This window comes from Notolepis coatsorum (assembly GCF_963971535.1).
Source record: "Notolepis coatsorum genome assembly, chromosome: 2".
In the NCBI taxonomy this organism is placed as follows: Eukaryota; Metazoa; Chordata; class Actinopteri; order Aulopiformes; family Paralepididae; genus Notolepis; species Notolepis coatsorum.
This window is the reverse complement of record NC_140166.1, coordinates 134,001,165-134,024,696: the sequence shown is the minus strand read 5'-3', so window position 1 is coordinate 134,024,696 and position 23,532 is coordinate 134,001,165. Positions and strand designations below refer to the sequence as shown.

The 23,532-nt window shown below is 51.5% G+C and overlaps 1 protein-coding gene across 1 annotated transcript in view; it reads left to right on the top strand.

The window, feature by feature from the left end:
* The window catches only part of hivep3b (HIVEP zinc finger 3b), an 82,951-nt gene that overhangs the window by 10,106 nt on the left and 49,313 nt on the right, over window positions 1–23,532 (top strand). Inside the window, exons 2-4 of the mRNA XM_084308310.1 lie at window positions 10,621–13,059; window positions 21,224–21,504; window positions 21,980–23,521. Coding sequence (XP_084164436.1) covers window positions 10,992–13,059; window positions 21,224–21,504; window positions 21,980–23,521 — 3,891 coding nt within the window. The 5' untranslated portion in view covers window positions 10,621–10,991. The remainder of the gene's footprint in view (window positions 1–10,620; window positions 13,060–21,223; window positions 21,505–21,979; window positions 23,522–23,532) is intronic.

Genomic DNA, 23,532 nt, shown 5'->3' with positions numbered 1-23,532 from the left:
GGAACAAATTGTAAAGTGCTTTGGATAAAAGAGATACATAAATGCAGCCATTTATCCAGTCTCCTCTCTCTCTCTCTCTCTCTCTCTCTCTCTCTCTCTCTCTCTCTCTCTCTCTCTCTCTCTCTCTCAAACACACACCCACTCCAGTCTTCTACAGTCTTCCCATTCTCACTCACTCACTCACTCACTCACTCACTCCACCCCCTCTCTCTCTCCACCTGCCTCAGGGTGTGAAGAGTTAATCGGTGTCCTTTAGAAACAGAAACAATGTGCTTAACATTCAGAAGCACCCTTGAATTTGGGAGTAAAGGTGCAAACAGTGCGCTGAGGAAATAGATACATTTATATTTATATAATATATATTTATATTTATACTTATATTTCTTTTTAATGGAAAAGTCTCTCATTGAGAGTTTGTTACACTGGTTTTTTTTGGACACTTATTTATATCATTGATACAGAGCCGTTAGCTGACTTACCGAGACCCGCGGTTGAAGTTCATGGCCGTGTTCTGAGTGAGCTATATTATATATAGTATATAGAGATATATTCAGACAGATGATATATATATCCGGTAAATATAAATATATTAATATATATATATACGGTATATACAGCACTATTGTACATGCCATCATACAGAGTTATACGGGTTATATGCAGCTGTGTATAAGTCGGTGTATAGAAGAATTATATGCAGGTATATTCAGACAGATATGGATATATATATATGCGGTAAATATGAATATATAAATATATATATAATCGATAGGGGTGGGAATCACCGAGGCCTCACGATACGATAGTATTGCGATACTAAATATATTGCGATATGCTGAGTATTGCGATATTAATATTGCGATATATTGCGATTTATTACCTTTTTTCAACTGCAAAGTAAAACTTTGTCAACATGTGTGTGGACTACTGTACTATTACAGGTATTGAAATGAACAATGCAACTTCCTTATACAAAAAAAGAAATACTAAAATAAAAAATATATAAATTATGAATAATTAAATATCAATACTTGGCGTCCCTGTATTGATACAGTATCGCCACGCAAAGTATTGCGATACTACTACGTATCGATTTTTTCCCCCACCCCTAATAATCGGTATATACAGCACTATTGTATATGCTATCATCGACGGGGCACCGGTTGAGAGAGTGAACAGTTTCAAGTACCTCGGAGCCCACATATCCGAGGACTTGACATGGACCACACACATTGACAGTGTTGTGAAGAAGGCACGACAACGCCTCTACTTCCTCAGGCGCCTAAGGAAGTTCCAAGTCAGTCAGAAGATCCTTAGGAACTTCTACTCATGTACAATAGAGAGCATCCTGACTGGCAACATCACCTCCTGGTTTGGGAATAGCACTGCACAAGACCGTAGCAGACTACAAAGAGTGACACGTTCAGCCGAACGCACAATTGGAGGGGGGCTTCCCACCCTCCAGAACATTTACAACAAGCGGTGCAAGGGGAAGGCTAAGAGAATTATTAAGGACCCGAGCCACCCGAACAACTGCCTCTTTGAACTGCTGCGGTCAGGCAAGCGATACCGGAGTCTTAAGGCGAGCACAGAAAGACTCAGAAGAAGCTTCTATCCCCAGGCCATCAGGCTGCTAAACGAACAATAAACACTATGCAACAACCATCAAATGCACACAGCACACACACCCACACGCACACACTCACTTAAACAAACAACACACTGCAGCACCCACTCTCCACACTTTAGATCACACAAACACACTTTATATTTATTGATAAAGGATTTGCACTACAACTCGTACACCTACTGTAAATTGTACCTAAATTGCACCTCATCCTATTTCTGCCTTGCACTATATAGTATTGTATATTAGTACACTACACAGTATTGTATATTATATGGTAACTCAGTTACGTCTATTCTGCATCGAACATTGTACATATGTCTATACTGAACACTGTGACCTCATTTTTTTTACTTCTAATTTACATGCTATACTATGTTATTTTATTTCATACTTATCTTGTCTTGCACAGTCTCTGGAGCGTAACAGTAAGAAGCATTTTGTATAAAAGTATTCTGTACTTCTGTATGACAACTATTAAAGAAACTTGAAAACTTGAGTTATACGGGTAGACTATAGCATGAGGTTAGGTACTTATGATGATTATGATCAGCTTGAATGAATTCTTCACATGTTCCATACTTGGCGTGTTGCCTGACACCCAACGTCCCCGACGGCCTCCCCCGTCCTTTGGCAGACGAGGTGAGGGTGGGGTGGGGTGGGGGGGGGGGGGGGGGGGGGGGGGTTGGTTGGCTTCCCACGCAGCGGAGAGACCTGGCCCTGGGACCCGGGGAGCGTGTTAACGCACAGAATAATTGACACATCACTTAGAAACACTTTCCCTGTCATCCCCTGGTATGTGTTCTCTAGTGTTTCTCACTCGTGTACATCACACGGATCTACTGCTGTGGGAACAACCACACGCAGCAGCAACACGGGTTCTTCTCTCGCTAAGGGGGGGGGGGGGTTCTCTAGAGGCCGTCGGGGGAAGGGGGGGGGGGGGGGGGGGGGGGGTTAGCAGCGGGAGACGGGAGCGCCTGAATGGCCCTTCTGACGATGATCGATACCCCGGATTAGCTCGGATCGTCCATGAGGCCGGGCCTCGGCTGCTCGTCGAAAAATGTTATGATTGGCCCTCTACCTCTCTCTCTCTCTTCCCCCCAGAATGTGCTTTGATTGGCCACGGTACAGGAATCCTATGTCTTTTAGAGTTTAGTTTAGGGTCTGCAGTAAAGTGGGACATATTACAGCACATGTATCTCTCGATGAAAGGGGTACAATTTCATTGCGTCCTCGTCACCCGTTAACTCTGCCTGTGCCTCGTACGCAGTGCTCCCCCAGTGGTGTAGAAGTGGGAGATATTGCTTAGTGCAACTTAGTGAAACAAAATGTAACAAATGAACACATATATATATATACTGTAAATGTACTGAATTGTTATTTCTTATTTTATTTCTTATTATAATATAAAAAAAAATTGAAATCTACCAATACCCGATCCAGCTATTTTAGCGATATCGACGGTCGATACCAATATCGGATCGGTGCATCCCTACTGAGAAGCCGCCTGTTCTCCATCCTCGCTCCACAACGGTAGAACCAACTTCCCACCACAGTCAGGACAGCAGCCGAAACACGACCAAATCTTTCGCCCGTTGACTAAAAACACACTTCTTCAATCAATATCTGAAATGGGAGAAGAAGAGGAAAAAAAACGACTATCCTAACTTCTTACTGTAATTTAGTCATTTCTACTACCATGCACTGTTCCACTAAATACTCGTCCTTGTTTATATTACTACCGTACCTACTATACTAATATGTCTACTCTCTACTACTATGCACTCAACACTGCAGCGCCCAAGTTTCAACACTGTTTGATGAACATTGTTACTCAGCTGAAAGAGTTGTACCCTTCCTGCTGACTTGTTGTCGTACAGAACCTGTAAGTCGCTTTGGATAAAAGCCTTCACCTAAATGTAAAATGTAAATGTGAATGAACTGCTGCCAGCAGTTGCAGAACTGACGGCTGCAGAACTGGAGAACTATTAGGAAACGTCCGAGCACTAAGTAACTCTTGTTGACTCTTCTTAACCACCGAAACCGGCATGGACTGCAATGTAGGCCTGTCCCTAACCTCGTTCCCAGTTTTATCTCCTCCGTGAGATAAAGACAGGTAAAGAACTACGGCCAGAAGTGTGTATGGGGTAGAATTTCCGGTGTATGTACTTCCCCTGGAAGCTGCCTCCGAATGGACCAAACGTTTCCCGAATCCTGTCGGTAACAAGCTAGAACGTCCCGGTCATGTAGTAAATTCTTCAGGCAAAGCCGTTGCAGTGGCTTAAACAAATATTGTGCACTTCACACGTTTCTATAATTGTTTTGTCGAAAGTCTGTAGCCTGTACTCCCTGTACTTCCGTTTACACACTTTAGGAGGCATATCTTGTCCAGCCTAGCCTGTCCCAGACTAAGGATTTGTATAGTCGACTTTGATTGGCCGAAATTTGCCGATAGGTAGTCGACTACCCCCCAGAATGCAAAATAAATATATATTATATATATAATATTCTTTTTAGGGGGGGGGAGGGGTCATTCCATTTGGGCTGTGGGGGGTGCTTAATGTCTGAAGGAGTCGACTGAAAGCTTCTTGTCCTCTGCGGAAGCATGCAATTGGTCCACTGATGGATACATCTTGATATGTCTAGTGTGTGAAACCCTCTTTCAGTGCCTCCTTTTTATTTTAATTTGTTTTGCATTCGACTAAGAGGTTGGCAGTCGACTACGGCTCCTTTCGATCGATTAGTCGACTATTCGACTAATCGAGGTCAGCCCTACTGTAACGTATGACGTGTATATCCTTCCAGTTAGGGTACCTTGTGTGTACTGCACCTGTTTACTTTTACTCTTATATATTCAGATTACATTTTTGTATTGCTTATATTTATTGTAACGTTACGTGACCGATACAGGCACACAAGACCCTCATGTGCACCTTTGTTTACACTGTTTATTTTTTTCCTATTTTTATATTCAGATCAAATTTGATTGCTTACATTTATGTCTTTCTACTATTACCCCGCCCATACCTGTATCACATAGTATGAGGCGACAGTGGCTCATTGGAGGTAGAGCAGTCGTCTGGTAATCCGGAGGATCCCGGTTCGATTCCCACTCCTCCCGGGCAGCGTGTCGTGGTGTCCTTGAGCGAGACACTTAACCCCCTAATTGCTCCCGATGAGCAGGTTGGCACCTTGCATGGTTGCCTTTGCTTTCGGTGTGAGTGAATGTGTGAGTGAATGGGTCAAATGTGAGCAACAAATTGTAAAGCGCTTTGGATAAAAGCTGTTATATAAATGCACCATTTACCACTAACCAATACCTCCCCTGATATGATGCCCGAATTTCCCCAATAAAGGAATCTAATCTATTTATCTCTTATTTTTATATGCCATTTGGAAGAATCGATAAATCGGGACAAAATTATCGATAAATATTGATATTTTTCTTAGTATTGTTTGTTTCTAATATTTTTTGTATACCGTACTTTTCGCACTATAAGCCGCACCTGACTATAAGCCGCAGCAGCTAAATTGAATGATGTGTACATATATAAGCCGCACTGGACTATAAGCCGCATGTGTTTTAATGTTTAATTACCATATGTAAGGAGTGGAGCCTGCGGCTTAATTTGACTCAACACGGGGAAACCTCACCCGGCCCGGACACGGAAAGGATCGACCGATTGATTGCTCTTTCTCGATTCTGTGAGTGGTGGTGCATGGCCGTTCTTATATTGAGCTTTAAGTTCCCACCTCTACAGAGAATGACTCCCATTGGGACACAATACTGTCGGACAAATAACATTAACTCATTTACAAGTTGTATTAAGTTTAGCAAATAAGGGAACAGATAAATAACATTTCAATGCAGTAAAAAAAAGCAATATTTAGATTTTCGGGTTTTGTCCACATATAAGCCGCACCGTTATATAAGCCGCAGGGTCGAAAAATGGGGAAAAAAGCCATGGCTTATAGTCCGAAAAGTACGGTATATATTTTTTTTATTATTATTATTTAAACAACACATTTATGTTTATTTTGCAGCAATTATTTGCCGTTGCCGCCATCTTTAGTGTTACAGATTTCCCCATTCAAAACTACCACAGTGATCGGTAGTATTTTATCTTATCTTACAATGTATCGGGGGCATAGGTCGAAGCCCCCGTCGCTGTCACATCCTCTCCCTGCCCCCCCCCCCCCCCCCACCCTCGCTTGATGAGTGCCAGATCAGATAAGCGGCAGGCTATACTTCCAACGTTTGTTTTGACTCTCTGCCCTGACATTGCGGTGTTGCTGGGCACGGTGCCCGTGTTGTGCATGTTGTCCCAGAGAGCCCTGAGCTGATCCCAGGCCAGCCGTGTTGCTGGGCCCGGTCCCGGTGCCTGCGCTGTGCATGTTGTCCCACAGCCCTGAGCTGATCCCAGACCAGCCGTGTTGCTGGGCCCGGTCCCGGTGCCTGCGCTGTGCATGTTGTCCCACAGCCCTGATCTGATCCCAGACCAGCCGTGTTGCTGGGCCGGTGCCTGCGCTGTGCATGTTGTCCCAGAGCCCTGATCTGATCCCAGGCCAGCCGCAGTGCTGGGCCCGGTCCCAGTGCCTGCGCTGTGCATGTTGTCCCAGAGCCCTGATCTGATCCCAGGCCAGCCGCAGTGCCCCCTGGCAGCCAGCAGGGGGAGGGGCAGACACACACACTAATCCACTTGGAGCAGGACTCTGTACTCGTTGAGAGGAGTGTTCCATTCTGTGACCGCGGCCCAGCGGTGAGAGACTCGCGTCTGGAAGGCAGATTGCGAGACAATGTATGTAATCGTTCGCTTTTGAACGTTTGAACGTTTAAGAACTTATTTCCTGTAACAGCTAACAGTTGTAGTATCTCTGAATAGTAAAAAAAAAAAAAAACGTTGTTTAAAAAGGGCAGTTTGTGACTAGTACCTGACTGCCTAGGTGTTAAAAATGCTGCCAAACTTTAGATTGGATTTTCTCTGTTTTTCCTCTGTAGTTAAACCTCTGCTCTGACAGGTTTAACTACATTAAAATAAGAACATCTTCTTCAAATATGTTCAATACACATCATTGAGAGACTTTGTTCCACGAACCGCTGGGCTCGGTCACATATTACCTGAGAAACCTTGGCAGAGAGTCAGGAAACATGGAAGAGTACAAGACAAGTCTACACTCAAGGCTGTTAAACTTGCTAAGAGGACGTATGCCGACAAGATGGAGGCACAAATGGCACAGAATGACACAAGAGGCTTATGGCAGGGACTGAGGACGATAACTGACTACAAAGTCAGCGCCCCCTCAATGGGGAGCGACGACGCCTCCCTTGCGGACCAGCTCAACACCTTCTATGCGCGGTTTGGTGCAAACAGTGGCGCTGCTAGCTCAACGGCTAGTGACATCACTGGTGCGCCGGCTGTTGTGGAGGGGGGGGGGGGGCATCCGCGGGGGGGGCGGGGACGCTCTCTCATTGACGGTACACAGTGTGAGAAGAGCATTTATGCAGGTGAACACCAGGAAGGCGGCTGGCCCAGATGGAATAACAGGACGCATACTCAAGTCCTGTGCTAACCAGCTAGCCCCTGTGTTCACCACCATATTTAATCGATCCCTGAAGGAGTCAGTGGTCCCTGCCTGCTTCAAGATGTCTACCATTATCCCGGTACCAAAGAAACCCTCCCCAGCAGGTCTCAATGACTACAGACCGGTGGCACTCACCTCTGTGGCCATGAAATGTTTCGAGAGGCTGGTCAAGGATCACATTTGTGCCTCCCTCCCCAGTGATATGGACCCTATGCAATTTGCATACAGGCCAAACAGGTCCACTGACGATGCGGTCTCCCAAGTACTGCACAGCACCCTCTCTCACCTGGACCGTCAGAAGGGGGGCTATGTGAGACTGTTGTTCATTGACTACAGCTCAGCGTTCAACACCATAGTCCCCACCAGACTGGTGGACAAGCTGATCGAGCTAGGTCTGAGCTCCGCTCTGAGCGCCTGGATACTGGACTTTCTGAGTGAAAGGCCCCAGGCGGTCAGGGTGGGGGGTCAGACCTCCAACACCATCACCCTGAGCATCGGGTCCCCCCAGGGCTGTGTTCTGAGCCCCCTGCTGTACTCACTATACACACATGACTGTGTGGCCAAGTTCAGCTCCAACTCCATAGTGAAGTTTGCGGACGACACAGTGGTGGTGGGGCTGATCTCGGACAACGACGAGAAGGCCTACCGGGAGGAGGTTGAGGTACTGGAACGCTGGTGCCAGGACAACAGCCTGCTCCTGAACATTGGTAAAACCAAGGAGCTGATCGTGGATTATAGGAGAGGACAGCAGGAGACACACACACCACTGAGGATTAACGGGGCTACCGTGGACAGGGTGAGCAGCTTTAAGTACCTGGGGGTCCACATCGCAGAGGATCTGACATGGTCAACACACATACTGTAGACTCAGTCGTAAAAAAAAAAGGCGAAGCAACGCCTCTACCACCTGAGACAGTTAAGGAAGTTCAGAGTATCTGGGAAGATACTCCAGTCCTTCTACCCCGGAGCTGTAGAGAGCATCTTGACTGGAAACATCACTGCCTGGTATGGAAACAGCACGGCACAGGACAAGAAGGCCCTACAGAGAGTGGTGCGCTCAGCCGAGTGTACCACGGGTATTGCACTACCACCCCTGCAGGTTCTATACAACAAGAGGTGCAAATCCAGAGCCTGCAGAATAATGAAAGACCCACACCACCCCAACAACAGCCTGTTCATGTTGCTCAGGTCAGGCAGACGCCTGCGAACACCAGCTACTAGGACAGAGAGACTTCGGCTCAGCTTCTTCCCCCAGGCCATCAGAGCCCTGAACACTGAACTCTCCACACACAAGCACACATGAGCACACGCACAACACACTCACTGTACACGCTCACACACTAGCAGCCACTTTAACATGAGCAGGCACACACTCATGCTGCACACGCCCACACTTAGGGCCACCAAGAAGGGTCACTTTATAGTGACATAGTATAGTATAACCGGAGATTGTATAAATGATCATGTACAGAAAGACACTACCAAAGGACCTAGTATGTCCTCCATGCTCTGTAAATAACGTATGTACATATACCGATATGCCCTAACATGTTACTTGATTATTGCACAATGTTACTTGTTTATTGCACATTGTTGATTCTATTATATGTTATTTGCACATTGTTGCAGGTAAGACCACCCGCATTTCATTGTATACTTGTATGCCGTGACAAATAAATCTCTTGACTTGACTTGACTTGACTTGAAACTGTACTTTTCATAATCTGTAAAAAAAAAAATTATAATTAATTTAATTTATATAGCGCTTCTCAATAACCCGAAGTCGCTGAGGGAGTCTTGTGCCACTGAACTGCTGGGCTCTATCACTTTTTTCTCTACATTGTATTAGGTCAGAGAGGGAGGCGGGGGGGGGGGGGGGGGGTGTCCTCCTCACATACAGGATGTGTGTATGGTGCACACAGATGAGCTAATGCATTTTTGCAAGGGTTGCAGTGAGAACACACCCAGAACCAACAATCCTAGAGTTGGGTGTTATCTTATGAGTTAAAGGTCCCCTATCTTATAAATGGCATTTTCCACTGGTTTGCATTGTTTTCTAGCAATGTGGGGTTGTACCAACACTGACTAGATGTGAAATCTCTACCCAGTCCCGTTTCTTCAGTATAGCTGAGGCACAGTATAGCTCTCTCTCTCGTATCTGCTAGTGCAGGTGGGTGACTGTCACTCAAAGCGCATTGCGAGTATGGGCGGAGCCCAGCCAAAAACAGCTTGGACATTGGAAGGGCAGAAAGTGGTGCTCCACAGTACTTGATTCAAAATACAAAACAATGAATTTTATTGAAAAAAACCTTACAGATGTGTTCCATAGACTCACAGGAATTGTGTAAAATAGCCCAAAAAGTTAAAAATAAAGCAAAATATGGGACCTTTAAGAGTGTCACTGACTGCACTGGGGAAGCTTTGCCTCTTCAATAACCGCCCAGTGTGTCTCGACAAGGCCTCCCATTTACAGGTCCAGACTCCAGCTGACAGATGAGAGCAATAATAACACGCCGCTCATGCAATTACCTCGCTGTAATGTTCTCATTATACAACCCTCGACCCACTCAGCACCAGGCCAGGAGATCCAGTCAAAATGTTGACAGCGCACGGTACTGTACTGTGTGAGGGCCATTCTTCAGATTGTGTGATGATTGGAAAAACGAATGTCTTCTTTTGCAAAACTGCTTTCAATCCGAGATGTTTGGAACCGTTTGGTCACACTCCTCCTCGGTCACGGTTTGATGATCTCTTTTCTTCCACGTGTAACGGTGACCCCCCCCCCCCCCCCCCCCCCCCCCCTGTGACGGGATTTCTGGCAGCGTGCGCGATCACGAAAAACGGAGTCATCGCTCTCTTTGAGATGAAATACTAGTACTCTCCAGAGTTCACATGACTGACATCACTGGTTTAACCCTTTCACTATCACACTACAGACGGTTTTAACCTTTAACCCTTTCACTGCCACACGACAGAAGGTTAAACCTGTCGGTAGTGTGATAGTAAAGGGTTAACCTTCTGTCGTGTGGCAGTGAAAGGGTTAACCTGCTGTTGTGTGGCAATGGAAGGGTTAACCTTCTGTGTATTGTCGCAGTGAAAGGGTTAACCGTTTGGTAGTGTGGCAGTGAAAGGGTTAACCGTCTGTAGTGTGGTAGTGAAAGGGTTAACCTGTAGTGTGGATGTGAACGGATTAACCATGTGTCACGTGGCAGTGAAAGGGTTAACCTTCTGTATTTTCACAGTTAAAGGGTTAACCCTTTGTCACGTGGCAGTGAAAGGGTTAACATTATGTATTTTCGCAGTGAAAGGGTTAACCCTTTGGTAATGTGGCAGTGAAAGGGTTAACGGATGCCTTTAGTGTGTTTTTCCACTCGAGTGCCTCATTGTGTCCATCTTCTGTCTCCCTCCAGACCCTGTGTGGAGCTGACCCCTGCCATTGGATCCGAGGAGAAACCAGAGAGAGAGACACGCAGACGGGGCCCCCGGTGGGGAGGAGAGAGCCCCCAGGCATGGCTCAGGCCCGGCCGGCTCGGAGCCGCTCAGAGAGGCAGAGAGATGACCCGTGTTTACCCGCCACGTCCCCCCGGCGGCTGGGGGCCACTTGTTAAACGATGTCTCACTCGGCCCAGCGGCTCTCTGACGGCTTTCGGCCCGCACCAAATAAAAAGGTCCACTTTTGTGATTTACAGCGTGTGTCCATGTCCCCCTGCCTCCTCTGACCCTCCCTGCGGCCAGCCCCATGCGGCTCCCCGAGCCCCGGCCCGAGTGTCCGTGAGGCTCCATGGAGGCCGAGTCCAGCCGTCCGGCCGATGGGGAGCTCTCCGGAAGGCGAGAGCAGCAGCAGCGGCCTCGGTCCGCCGAGCTGCCGCCGGGGTCCCATCCGCCATCGCGGCCCCAGCAGCAGCAGCCGCACGACCCCCACGGCGTCATCGTCCACGGAGCCCCAGGGAGCCTCCAGCAGCAGCAGCAGCGTCCACACCGACGCGGGGAACCGCTGCTTCGGCTGCAGCAGCAGCAGCAGCAGCAGCAGGTGGCGGCATGGCGGCAGCGCGCGGAGAGCCCGGGGGCTTCGGGAGGCGGCGGCGGCTTCCTGTCTCCGCCCTCCGTCTCCACCTCCTCCTCCTCCTCCTCCCCCCAAGGCGAGCACTCGCAGGGGGTCGTCGTCCCGTCCCAGCCGGGCCATGAGGGCCTGGAGGCGGCGGGAGCGGGCGCGGCGGCATCCACCAGACGAGGGGAGAGGAAGCCCCAGAAGCCGGGGAAGTACGTGTGCACCTACTGTGGCCGTCCGTGTGCCAAGCCCAGCGTCCTTCAGAAGCACATCCGCTCGCACACGGGGGAGAGGCCCTATCCCTGCGTCCCCTGCGGCTTCTCCTTCAAGACCAAGAGCAACCTGTACAAACACCGCAAGTCTCACGCCCACCGCATCAAGGCGGGTCTGGCCGGGTCGAGCCGCGACGAGGAGCCCGGGGGCTTGAGCGGAGCGGAGGGCGGCGGCGGGGGGGGGCTGCCGTGCGGTGATGACCTAGAGGAACAGCCCACCGAGGGGGAGAGCACAGACTCTGAGGAGGAGACGGGCCGGCACGGGCGGTCGTCCTCCTCAAGGAGGGAGAAGCTGGGCCAGAGGAGAGGCGGTCGGGAGCTGACGGGGGGCCCCCCGGAGGAGGGCTCGATGAGGCCTGAAGACTCCCAAGCCATCAAACAGAGACTGGCCATGAGACTGAGCGAGAGAAAGCGCGGTGCCTTGGCCTCCCCGGACGACCATCCCTCTTCCTCCTCCACCACCTCGTCTTCCTCCTTGGGCCCTGGCAGCAAAGGCAGCACGGAGTCGGGCTATTTCTCCGGTTCGGGCAGCACCGAGCTGTCCCAGGTCAGCCCTCCCTCCGGTGCCGGTAGTGCCAAGACCTACGCAGAGATCATCCTGGGGAAGTACGGGAGACTGGGTGGGCAGCAGCAGCGCAGCCCCCATCATCGGCACCCCCAGGCTCACCCTTCATCCTCCTCAGGCCCAGAGGATAAGAGCCTTCCCTTCACCGTGCCCAAGACCCAGGTCATCGAGCACATCACCAAGCTCATCACCATCAACGAGGCCGTGGTGGACACCAGTGAGATAGACAGCGTCAAACCCAGGCGCTCGTCTCTCTCCCGGAAGAGCAGCACGGAGTTGCCCAAATTCGGCGCCCCCAAAGACCCTTACGTGTTTGATCCCCAGGGGTCGTCCACAGTGCCTCTGCTCAGAAGCCACTCCATGCCCACATCCGCCGAGACCAGCCGAGGAGACCCGTCCGTCGCTAGCGTTGCGTCTCCGGGAGGAGGCTTCCGTCTCTGTCGTTCCTTCGACGAGCGCCACGCGGTGGTAGCCGAGATGAGTGTCGGCCACACCGCCCAGCGCACCACGCTGAGGCGACAGCCCGCCGTAGAGGTCCCGCCGGGAGCCGAGCCAGGCCTGGAGGAGGCGGGCCTTTCCTCCTCCTCTTCCTCCTCTTCCTCAGCTATAGGGACCGACCCAGCCAGGCAGCAGCAGCAGCAACAACAACAGCAGCCACAGCATAGGGGCCCCTGGCTGTATGAGTGCGAGGCGTGTGGGGCCCGCTGTCCACACCGCGAGAGCTACGAGGCCCACAGAAGAGGCGGCGTCTGCCCGGCGGCGGGACTTCCAACGACAAAAGCGGAGCGGGAGGGGTGCACGGATGCCGGAATGTACTGCAGGGACGACCGCCGCCCCCAGATGATGCACCACTACAAGTTCCGCGCGCTGGCCATGGCGGTGAGGAAGAGGAGGAAAGAGGAGAGTCTGGAGGAAGATCCTCCCACCAGCCCCGGAGCGACGGCCCCCACCGGGGCCCTCTCAGGTTCGTCGATCTATTCCTACGGATTCTACCATTATCTCTTTATTTGTATTTCTTTATTTCGCACCATTTCAGCAAAACAGTAAAAAATCTAAAACATTGACCATGACAGAAAGTGTATATAAAGGTGCTGAGTAGAGGCAAGAGACCCAGATGGGCCTATATGGGGCCTCAACTCATTAAATCATCGGATAAAAAAAAAACACAAAAACTAAAAAAAAAATTCTCTCTCTGTTGACAAAGAAAACAAGTCATTTTTCCCCCCGATACATTCTGTGTTATCTAAGTTGTGTTCTGGCAAACATTTGAGCTATGGCTCAAGAGAAGTTATGTACAGCAGATTAGAATAGATATGTATGTTATATACTCGTACTGGCCAATGCCAGCCCCGGGAATCTTCTCGGCATTTTCCGACGGCACGTCGGGTCTGTCCTGGGGTTTCCTCGTCTTTTGACAGCAGTTCGAGGGACGTCGCACGATGTTTAGCTATCGGGCTAACTCGCGCTCAGGTAGGCTCTGTGCCATCAGGCATTGCTGCTGGTGTTAGTAATACTGCTGGTTGTTTTACGGGTGAATGGGCTGACGACGGGGCGCAAGGCTGGTGTGTTTTGGCTTGAGAGCCAGGTAGCATCGATCCTTTGCCCTGGCAGGGTTGAACGGTGTCCCACCCGGAAGCTGACGCTTGAGAGCAAGTCGGCCCGGCAGGTGGCAGTATGGACTGATGATGTTTATACTGCCATAGGATGGAATTTAGCTGCGGCCAATGTCGTGGCTCAGCTGATTGTTTTTCTGTCCACATTGGCGTCGGATAGTGAGGCTACAGGGCGACGCTGAAAACATCATGCGTGTTTTTGGGGTTATAGAAATCTTGAATCAGTCGCAAGCTATAACCGCAGGGAGGATCAGGATGCTATCAACACTTATTAATAGGCATCTCTGGTTGGAGCAGTCTTCCCTTGGGGAGGAGGAAAGGTTTCTTCTCCTTAAGGCTCCTCTTTCCGTGGAAGGACTTTTTTGTCGTTCTGCGGAAATGCGGGCGGTATTTGATCTGGGCCCCACACCGCCTCACGCCATGCAGCCAGAGGTGAGAGCACGGCTTCGTCAGCGACTATGGCGAGGCCCTCGACCAGCGGCCATGTTTCCCCCACCTGAGGTACCCTGGGCTCTACGTCAACAGGTGTCCACAAGGCCGACAGCCTTGGCGGCCAAGGGATCGGCTACATGGGATGAGCACGGCCTAAGAAGCCGTCGCCGTCCTGCTGTGTGCAGCCCGCTCTCCGATCACTCCCTCCCCCAACACCAGCGGAAAAGGGGCTCTGATTTGTTTCCTTTGGCTGCGGGCCGCGGGTCTTCAATGAAGCGCGTGCGGCCCCATGTTTCGCTTCTCGGTCTGTCCGTGAGAATGTTGTGCTGTCACGTGGCTCCCTCGCCACGTGTTCTGCGTCTGCGATTGGTGAGCCTGGTGTTACGTCTGTCACCTTCAAAGGTTGTCAGCAGGGGGACTCGAGGCCTCTTCGAAAGAATGCTCAGCGCGGGTTTCCCCGACCTCGCCTTCGCCAGGCCGGGTATCACGTTAGTGCCTCCCACTCCGGAGAGCCCGGGAGTGGTCTGGCAGGCGCGCGTGATTTGGGTGGTAGTAATATCACTGCAGGGCTACGGTGTGTAGGAACCCATGGGGTCCTTACAACTTGCATGTCCAGCTGCAGAACAGCCCCTCAGCGGTCCATGCTGGAGGGGTGTTCAGTGGGGGAGCTCTTGTCACCTGGTATGATGTCAGCTTCTCCCGTATCAAACCGGCCCTTTCTGTCGGGGTCCCCCCTTGGGTGCGATTGCCTCGTGGGTTGTATCAGGGACCATTGTCCCGACTCCACGAAACGCCCTGCCCGCACGGTTAGCGGGTCCAGAGTTGGCTACGCACAGCGGGTGGGACCGGGCCGCCTATCTACAGTTCCTTGCGGGCCAGCGCCAAATGGCGGCGGGTGCGCTTTGGGATTATCATCACATATGGCTACAGCAGTGCCATATGTCGAAGTGGATGGAGAGAACGTTGAGGCGGGGGCTTGTCTTGCAATTCGCACAACCCCACCCTCCGTTTTCAGGTTTGGTGCAGACCCTGTTGTCAGGGTCGGCAGCAGTGACAGTTCTGGCCGACGAGATCCAATCTCTGTTGGCGAAGCAAGCCGTAGTTGTGATCCCACGGGAGGACGCGATGTCAGGCGTCTACTCCCGGTATTTTCTGGTGCCCAAAAAGACGGGAGGTGTCAGACATATACTGGATCTGTCCGCGTTCAATCGTCTGATTGTGGCGAGACGGTTCAGAATGTTGACCGTCAAACACCTGTTAAACGCTGTCAGGGTGGGAGACTGGTTCACCTCCATAGACCTGAAGGATGCGTATTTTCACATCCCGATTTACCCTCCTCACAGGAAGTTCCTGCGGTTCCTGTTTCAGGGGATACGAATTATTTTCTATCTCGACGACATTCTGCTCCTCAGCCGGTCGGAGAAGGTCGCCAGGTCTCATACCAGGCTGGTGGTGGAATTCCTCACCAAGCTGGGTTTTGCTGTGAACTGGAAGAAGAGTACGCCTCTTCCCAGTCAACAGGTGGAGTACTTGGGCTTGGTTCTAAGCTCAAGGTCCATGAGGGCAACCCTTTCGGAGCAGCGGCGAGTGTCTATCCTCGGCACGCTCAGGGGTCTCCGTCCTGGTGGGACGGTTACGGCGCTGCATTTGATGCGCCTGCTCGGTATGATGGCATCTGCTCACTCTGTGGTCCCTCTTGGCCTCCTCTTCATGAGGAGGATACAGAGGTGGTTTTCCAGTATGAAAATAGACCTGGTGAGAGACAAGTGGAAACGGTTGAAGGTTCCCTTGTCGATACGGGGGGATCTCGCCTACTGGAGGAGGCCTGGTGCCCTCACCAGCGGGGTCCCCATGGGCGGCAGGCGGTCACACGTCACGGTCTTCACCGACGCCTCCCTCACGGGATGGGGGGGGGACGTGTCGGAACGACGCAGTGGGGGGCAGCTGGACAGTTCAGGCTGCCCGGTCTGCTACGCACATCAATGTGTTGGAACCCTCCTGGTTCTCGAACGGCTCGGCCCTTTGGTGAGGGGCGAGCACGTGGTGGTCAGGACGGACAGCACGACGGCGGTGGCGTATATCAACAGACAGAGTGGAGTACGCTCCATCCATCTGCACCGGGCGGCGTTCGAGCTTTGGATATGGGCGTCTCGCAATCTGCGCAGCCTGACGGCACTCCACGTCCCTGGCAGGGAGAATGTGGGCGCAGATGCGATGTCGCGGGGCGGTCCTCGCCACGACGAGTGGGGTCTACATCCAGGCATAGTTGGACTGGTCTGGATCCGCTTCGGGAAAGCTTCGGTGGATCTGTTTGCGAGCAGACAGTCTCACCTGTGCCCCTTGTGGTTCTCGACCAGCCGGGAGGACAATCCTCCCTTGGGGGTGGATGCCTTTTCAATGTATCCATGGCCGCCTGGGATTCTGTACGCTTTTCCCCCCATACATCTGATAAGTCAGTTGTTGGAGCGGGTACGTCGGAAGCGCAGGACCTTGATCCTGGTCGCGCCGGACCGGGGCACGGCTGTGTGGTTCCCGGTCCTGATCCAGCTCTTGGTAGCCCCGCTGTGGCCTGTTCCTTGGTCATCGCGGGCTCTCTTTCAGGCGCACAGGGCTCTGTGGCAGTTCCCTGTGCTGGGCCAGCCTCTGATGGTTTGGCTGGTGAAGGGGTGAGTCTGGGGAGGATGGACCCTTCTGTGATCGACACCATCCGGAACGCGCATGCTCCCTCCACTATCGCGGTTTACGCAGGTAGGTGGCGTATTTTCCAAGAGTGGTGTAAGGAGGGGGGCTGGGATCCGGTGTCCTGCCCCCTGGACGCTGTCCTTTCCTTCCTTCAGTCTATTTTGGATAGACCAGGGGTCTCAAACTTGCGGGCCAATTGCGGCCCGCAGGATGATATTTTGCGGCCCCCTACTTGACATCAAAGTTTAGTGTTAGTGCGCCCCGCGTGCAACCTTTTGCCGAGTCGTTGCGCGAGTTGGCCGTTTTATTTATTTTATCACTTGTAGGCTACCATAGCGCAGGCTCATGGCAGCAACGTTAGTGGTTGAAACGTGATTCCATAGTGATACCAAGTGGAAGGAAATATATCCTGTCATCAGTGCGTATAGCAGGTATCCTCGAAATTCTCCGCTATCTCCTCTGCAAGCTCCTGTCCGGCTGCACTGCTCCAACTGTCTGTGTCTGCCTACTGCTTTGGTCCAATCATATTCAGCGTCCCGTCAGCATTCCCCCCCCCACCCACAGTCTGCGAATCAGAGGCAGAGTAGGGCGGGTCTTCACGGAATGCGTGTTGTCTCTTTCAACGGGTCAGAGCGAGAGTTGACAGCGCATCTACAGGTAGTCTAATCTGCAGGTACTGTAGCTAGAGCTGCCGCGGTATTGATGTTTTCCTTACCGCACACATTTGCAAAATATTTCCTACCGCTGCGGTAATAACCGCACACACACACACACACACAAAAAAAAGTTTGAATGCATTTTTTTTGTAGTCTACTCTTTATAGCATATAGCCTGCCTCTAGTCTAAATGTCTATCTTTAGAGGATGACTTTGCAGCATGAATATTGTTTGGGATTCGACATGCACGCATTCGTTATTAAAAGTGAAACACGGATTCGAAGTCTCCCCTACGGTGTCGCGAGCAGGGGTGGTAGCGGCGCGCCCGCCGGTTACCCCCCCGACCCTTTCTTCTTCTTATTATTATAACGTTACTACTTATGATTACAAAGGCATTCGATTTGTGGCATTAACGTTAGTATAGTTACACGTTCGTATTTACCAGACCATAGCAAGGCAAGCGTTACTCAATTAATATCTAAGTTCCTTTCTTTGCTCAGAGCGTGCCGAGTTGTACCCATTCTGCGGTCTGTTAATAAAGTTTTCAATCAGACAAGTGTATAGAACGAAGGGCTTTTATTATAACATTTTGTTGCAGTAAAATCATTATGCCTCGTTCCCTGAGGAGCGACGGCGTCGGTAATCCACTCCGGTCTCCGGTGGGAGCTAACGTACTATTAGCCGTGTTGTGATGGCTGAGATTCAGGAAGTAAAAGCGCTGCAAGATGCTCCAAGCATGTGACGCGTATCTCTTCTGACCAATCAGTGGTCTGCAGTGTTTCATGTGACTTTTCTGGTACCCAATAGGGTCGCTTGGAATCTCGACAGAGAAGTAGGGTATATCTGCAGAGCCGCAAGCCCAACGAGAGCGTAATAATAATAATAATATATTAAAAAACAGCGGTGATGCCGGTATTCAGCCCAACGCTGCGGTGGGCATGATGTAACAGCGATACCGCGGTAATACCGATACCGCGGCAGCTCTAACTGTAGCTAGTAGCATAGTTTTGCCAGCAGGCAGCTAGTAGAAAAATATGGCATGTTCAAAGATGGCCAGTAAAATAAAAGTCAACAGTGAAAATCGCTGCAATTCAAAGGTGAATGGACTGGAAAATATGCATTCATCCTCCCTCCAACCAGCACAATGTGCCAAGAAACAGTAGCTCTTGTGAAGAGTGGCAATTTGAAACACAATTTGAAACGCCAATACGAAACAAAACAGTTATTTTGATGCAACCTTTCAGCACTAAGAACCATACAAATAAATGGAATGAAATCATCATATCAAGCTGCAAGCAGAATTATTGTTAAAGTTATGTCACAACAATAAAAAGCAACCAAGTCCTCACTCAGTGGCATGGGTGTTGGCTAAACACAAGAAGCAATTCTCTGATGCATAAATAATAAAATAATGTATGACTGAAGTGATGGAGACCATGTTTGAAGGCAAACAAAAGCAAATCCTCCTCAGATAGCACAGCAACCAGAATAACTGAAATACTGGCTGATGATTTCATTAAACAGCTTTGTGATAGAATAAAAAAAATGCACAGTGCATTTCCATAGCTGTGGATGAGTCCACTGACACCACTGAGAATGCTCAGTTGCTGGTGTTTGTGAGGTTTTATGATGAGGCAAAGGGGTAGTTTGTTGATTTTTGGAATACTTGAAACCCTTTTTTTGTGGAATATTTGATGCGGCCCAGCCTCACCCAGACTCTACCTCCAGCGGCCCCCAGGTAAATTGAGTTTGAGACCCCTGGGATAGACTGTCGGCCTCGACGGTGAGGGTATATGCCGCGGCTATATTCTCTTGTCATGTGGGGTTTGAAGGCGTTACGTTGTTCAGCCACCCTCTTGTGAAACGTTTCCTGCTTGACGCTCTGCGCCTTAAGCCAGTGGAACGTTCTCTATCTCCAAGTTGGGACCTCCAACTGGTCCTCGGCCGGTTGGCCGAGGCCCTGTTTGAGCCTCTTGAGCAGGCGTCTTTGGAACAGCTGTCTTTCAAGACTGCGTTCCTGCTGGCCATCACCTCCGCTAAGCGCGTGGGTGAGCTTTGTGCTCTCTCCGTGCGGGTCTATTCGTGTCAATAGCGGTGCGACTCTGAGGCCTAATCCAGTCTTCGTGCCAAAAAATATCCGGAGTTCTTTTCGCTCCAGGGATATTGTGGTTCAGGCGTTTCATCCGCCTCCTCACGCTGGTGAGTTAGAGGCACGCCTTCACCTGTCGTGTCCGGTCCGGGCTTTGGGGTTTTACCTCAGCCGGACTCGGGATCTCAGGGCTACCGATCAACTTTTTGTTTGTTACGGTGGCCCTCGCGCTGGTAAGGCACTGTCCAAGCAGCGCCTGTCACATTGGTTGTGCGAGGGCATTGCCCTTTGCTACACGTTGGCTGGACAGGCCCCCCCTGGGGGTGTCAGGGCGCACTCCACTCATGGAGTGGCGGCCTCTGCCGCCTTGTTAGGGGGGGCCTCGTGGAGGACATCTGTGCTGCGGCCTCCTGGTCCTCCCCGGGTCCTTTCCTTAGGTTTTACCTCATGGACATGACTGGGGGTTCTGTCTCCCAGGCGGTTCTGAGGTCTGGGACCTCCCCTACGTCCCGCCTCTCGGTGTGTTAGCAGGGGTGTGTGGGTGTGTGCCACGGGGTGATGTGTCACACGTGGTCCCGCCTGTACTGAGCGTTTTTAGGGGTCTCTGGTTCCCTCTTTTTCGCACTTTGGTGGAGTTGACTGCCGCACCCCCTTCACTAGGACGGGCGGGTGGACGGGACTCCCCCCTGGTAGTAGGGCTTGCGGGTCCTCAGGGGGTATACTTGTCGGGCCACGTGTCTGCTCTGCCCCATATCTCATTATGGCGAAGAGCGAGACGCGAGGCCAGTAATGCTATATAACGAAAGGTTATCCTATAACCTAGTTATATGAATACTGGCTGAGCGTCTCGCTCTTAGCGCCCTGAGGTCCCTTGGTTGGGTTTTCTATGATGGAAACTTTTTTCCCGAGGAAGGGGGAGTGTGACCATGTCCGGCGTCTTATAGGAGGACGCTGGGGCGGGGCCTGGTCAGGTGCATGGGTGTATTTGTTTTGTTCATGAGCACAGTAGGTGCTGGAGATAAGAGATATCTCTTTATGGCGAAGAGCGAGATGCTCAGCCAGTATTCATATAACTAGGTTATAGGATAACCTTTCGATCATACATCACCAGATGGGGTATCATTGGAAATCCACACTCATTGGATACAACCCTCCACAATAATTTTCGAGATCGGATCTAGATTGACGGAACTAGAGCCCCAAGAGTCGGGAGTGGTATTTTGCGCAATACCGTGTACTTTGCACAAGCCTCAAATACCGGCATGTAACTCGAGAACCACTCAACGGATTTTGTCGGATTTTGTCGCTATCGACAGGCAACAAATAAGCCTTCAATTCGATATATATATTGTATTACAAAATATGCACACCCGAGCCACTAGGGGTCGCCAAAGTGCCGGTAAGCAAATCATCCTAAAAACGTCCCACATGCGGGACGTTGCAGGTTAAGAGCTTCATACATAAAAAAATAAATATATATATATATACAGTATATACCTAGATGGAAAGGAGCAGAACTCCCTGTGTGTTATGTATTGATATTATAGTAGAATACATAGTATGGTAGCTATATGAAAAAAAAAATATATATATATATATATCTTTTTAATTATTATTATTATTATAATTTTTTTTTATTATTTGTGTTATATCTAGGTGTCCTCTCCCAGACTGAGCCACCACAGCCGGAGAGGAAGGGTGTGTCTGTCATCCAGCACACCAGCTCCTTTGAGAAGCAGGAGAGCGTATTGATGGAGAGCCGGGACCCCGACCCCAGAGAGAGTCGGCCCTCACAGCGCCCAGAGCCCAAGCCTTCACCCTCAACCTCACGCCTCATCCGCCAGTCCAACATACAAGTGCCAGAGATACTCGTCACCGAGGAGCCCGACGCCAACATGCCACCCGTGTCGCCCCCGGCAACCGCGTCCTCGTCCAAGGTACAGTAAATGAATGAATTTGGATGAGAGCCTTGATATTAAGTGGTTGTAGCTACGGCTGCGGGGGTGCTGTAGACATGATCCAATATACGTTTATACGCCTGAGTCTCCTGAACACGGAGAGACCAATCCCATGTCAATCGGCACTTTCTCGGTTGAGCTATAGTCACTTTTCCGCACCTACTCCCGAACTCTGCATGCACAGATTGTCCAGAGATCCAGGTTTATCAATCTGTGCATGAAGAGTTCGGGAGTAGTTGCGAAAAAGTGACTATAGCTCGGCCGAGAAAGTGCTGATCGATTTAGGATTGGTCAGGCGTATAAAAGTAGTATGTGTTTAGTGGTAGTACCACTGGGTGTTTAGGTGCTTTCTCTTACTCCAAAGGCATGGTTCTTTCATATGAAATATGTACAGTTCATGTCTATATAGATATCAAATTGACGTACTTAATAACGACATATTGATCGGTCCTAGGAGCCAGAGAGGGTGGAGGAGTTCCAGTGGCCCCAGCGCAGCCAGAGTCTATCCCAGGTTCCCGCAGAGAAGCTGCCACCAAAGAAGAAGAGACTCCGTCTGGCCGACGTCGCCCAGTCGTCCGGCGAGTCCAGCTTCGAGTCTGTGTCGCTGCCTCGCAGCCCCAGTCAGGAGAGCAACATCTCCCGCACGTCGAGCCTGGATGACACGGGGAGGTCCGAGCCTGTCGCCTGGACCTCCGGCAGCCAAGGTTGCCAGATGCTGATGGTGCCTTCCGCCCCCTACCAACACCACCACCAGACCCACCGAGAGATGCGGCGCTCGTCCTCCGAGCAGACCCCGGCCAGCCCCCAGCACGCAGCTCCGGTTCCGGAGTGCAGGAGCAAGTCGTTCGACTACGGGTCTCTGTCCCCCCAGCAGTCTGCGTGGAGAGAGAGGAGGAAGTGCCTGCTGGTGAAGCACGCCACCCTGGGGGAGCCTGACCCAGAGGAAGGGGCCGCGGCCACGGCTCAGTTACCCAGAGCGGGGAGTCCCAAGCCTGGACCGTCCTATTCCTCCTGTCACCCGGGTCTCTATTCGGCCGAGGGCAGCGCGTCCAGGCTGAGCCCGGAGGCTGTCGGCAAAACCCTGCGGCTGGTCCACCTGCAGATGCTCCCCGTCTCATTGCCACCGAGAGGTCGCAAGGTGTTCCCACCGGTCACCACCGCCGTCTCTGAGGTGCTCTCCGCCCAGATCGTCCACAGAGCCTTCTTGCATTCACATCCGGTGGCGCCGCCTCCCCCCATCATACAGGTCCACCCGTCACAGATCCACATGGCCGCAGAGCGCCTGGGAATACCACTCCACCGGCTCCCGGCTCTGCTCCCACTCCAGTTCTCCGTCGGGCCAGGGACTAACCGGGCGGCATACTTGCCGAGACTCACCATCCAGGCCCCCCCCCCGCCTGCCGTTAGAGAGACCAGACCCTCCACTCACCAGTCCCTCGTGGCCCTCCCACACCACCACCACCCGTGGCCAGTCATCATCACGTGCCTGGCGCAGCTGACGCCCGTAGTGTCCATCGTCGTGCCGGTGCGCCTTCAAGCTCACGTGCCCATCTACGCCAGCGCCGTGTACACCACGCTGTCTCAGATCCTGGCGTCCGCCCGCTCGCCAGAGCCCATCTGCTGCACGGCCATGGTCGTCATGGGCCACCTGGAGCGGGAGAAGCTGCGGAGGTCCTACCTGAAGATACCCACCCCGGAGTCGAAGAGCTACCTGCCGTTATCTTACCTGCCGGTGGAGCTGGGCTCCGGGGAAGGCTACTACGGCCCGCTGGGAGTCGTCGGCGGAGGGAGCAAGCGCATGCTCTCCCCCGCTGCTAGTCTGGAGCTCAGCACGGAGGCCCAGCGTCATCAGAAAAGGGTGAAGGAAGAAGAGGAGGGAGAGGAACACAAGGGGGAGTGGGAGGAGGAGCAAGGGGAAGGGAGAGAGGAGGAGGAAACCAAGGGTACTGGGAAGAAACTGGAAGAAGAGAAGAAGGAGCAAAAGAGGGTTGAGGCTGTAACTGTGAA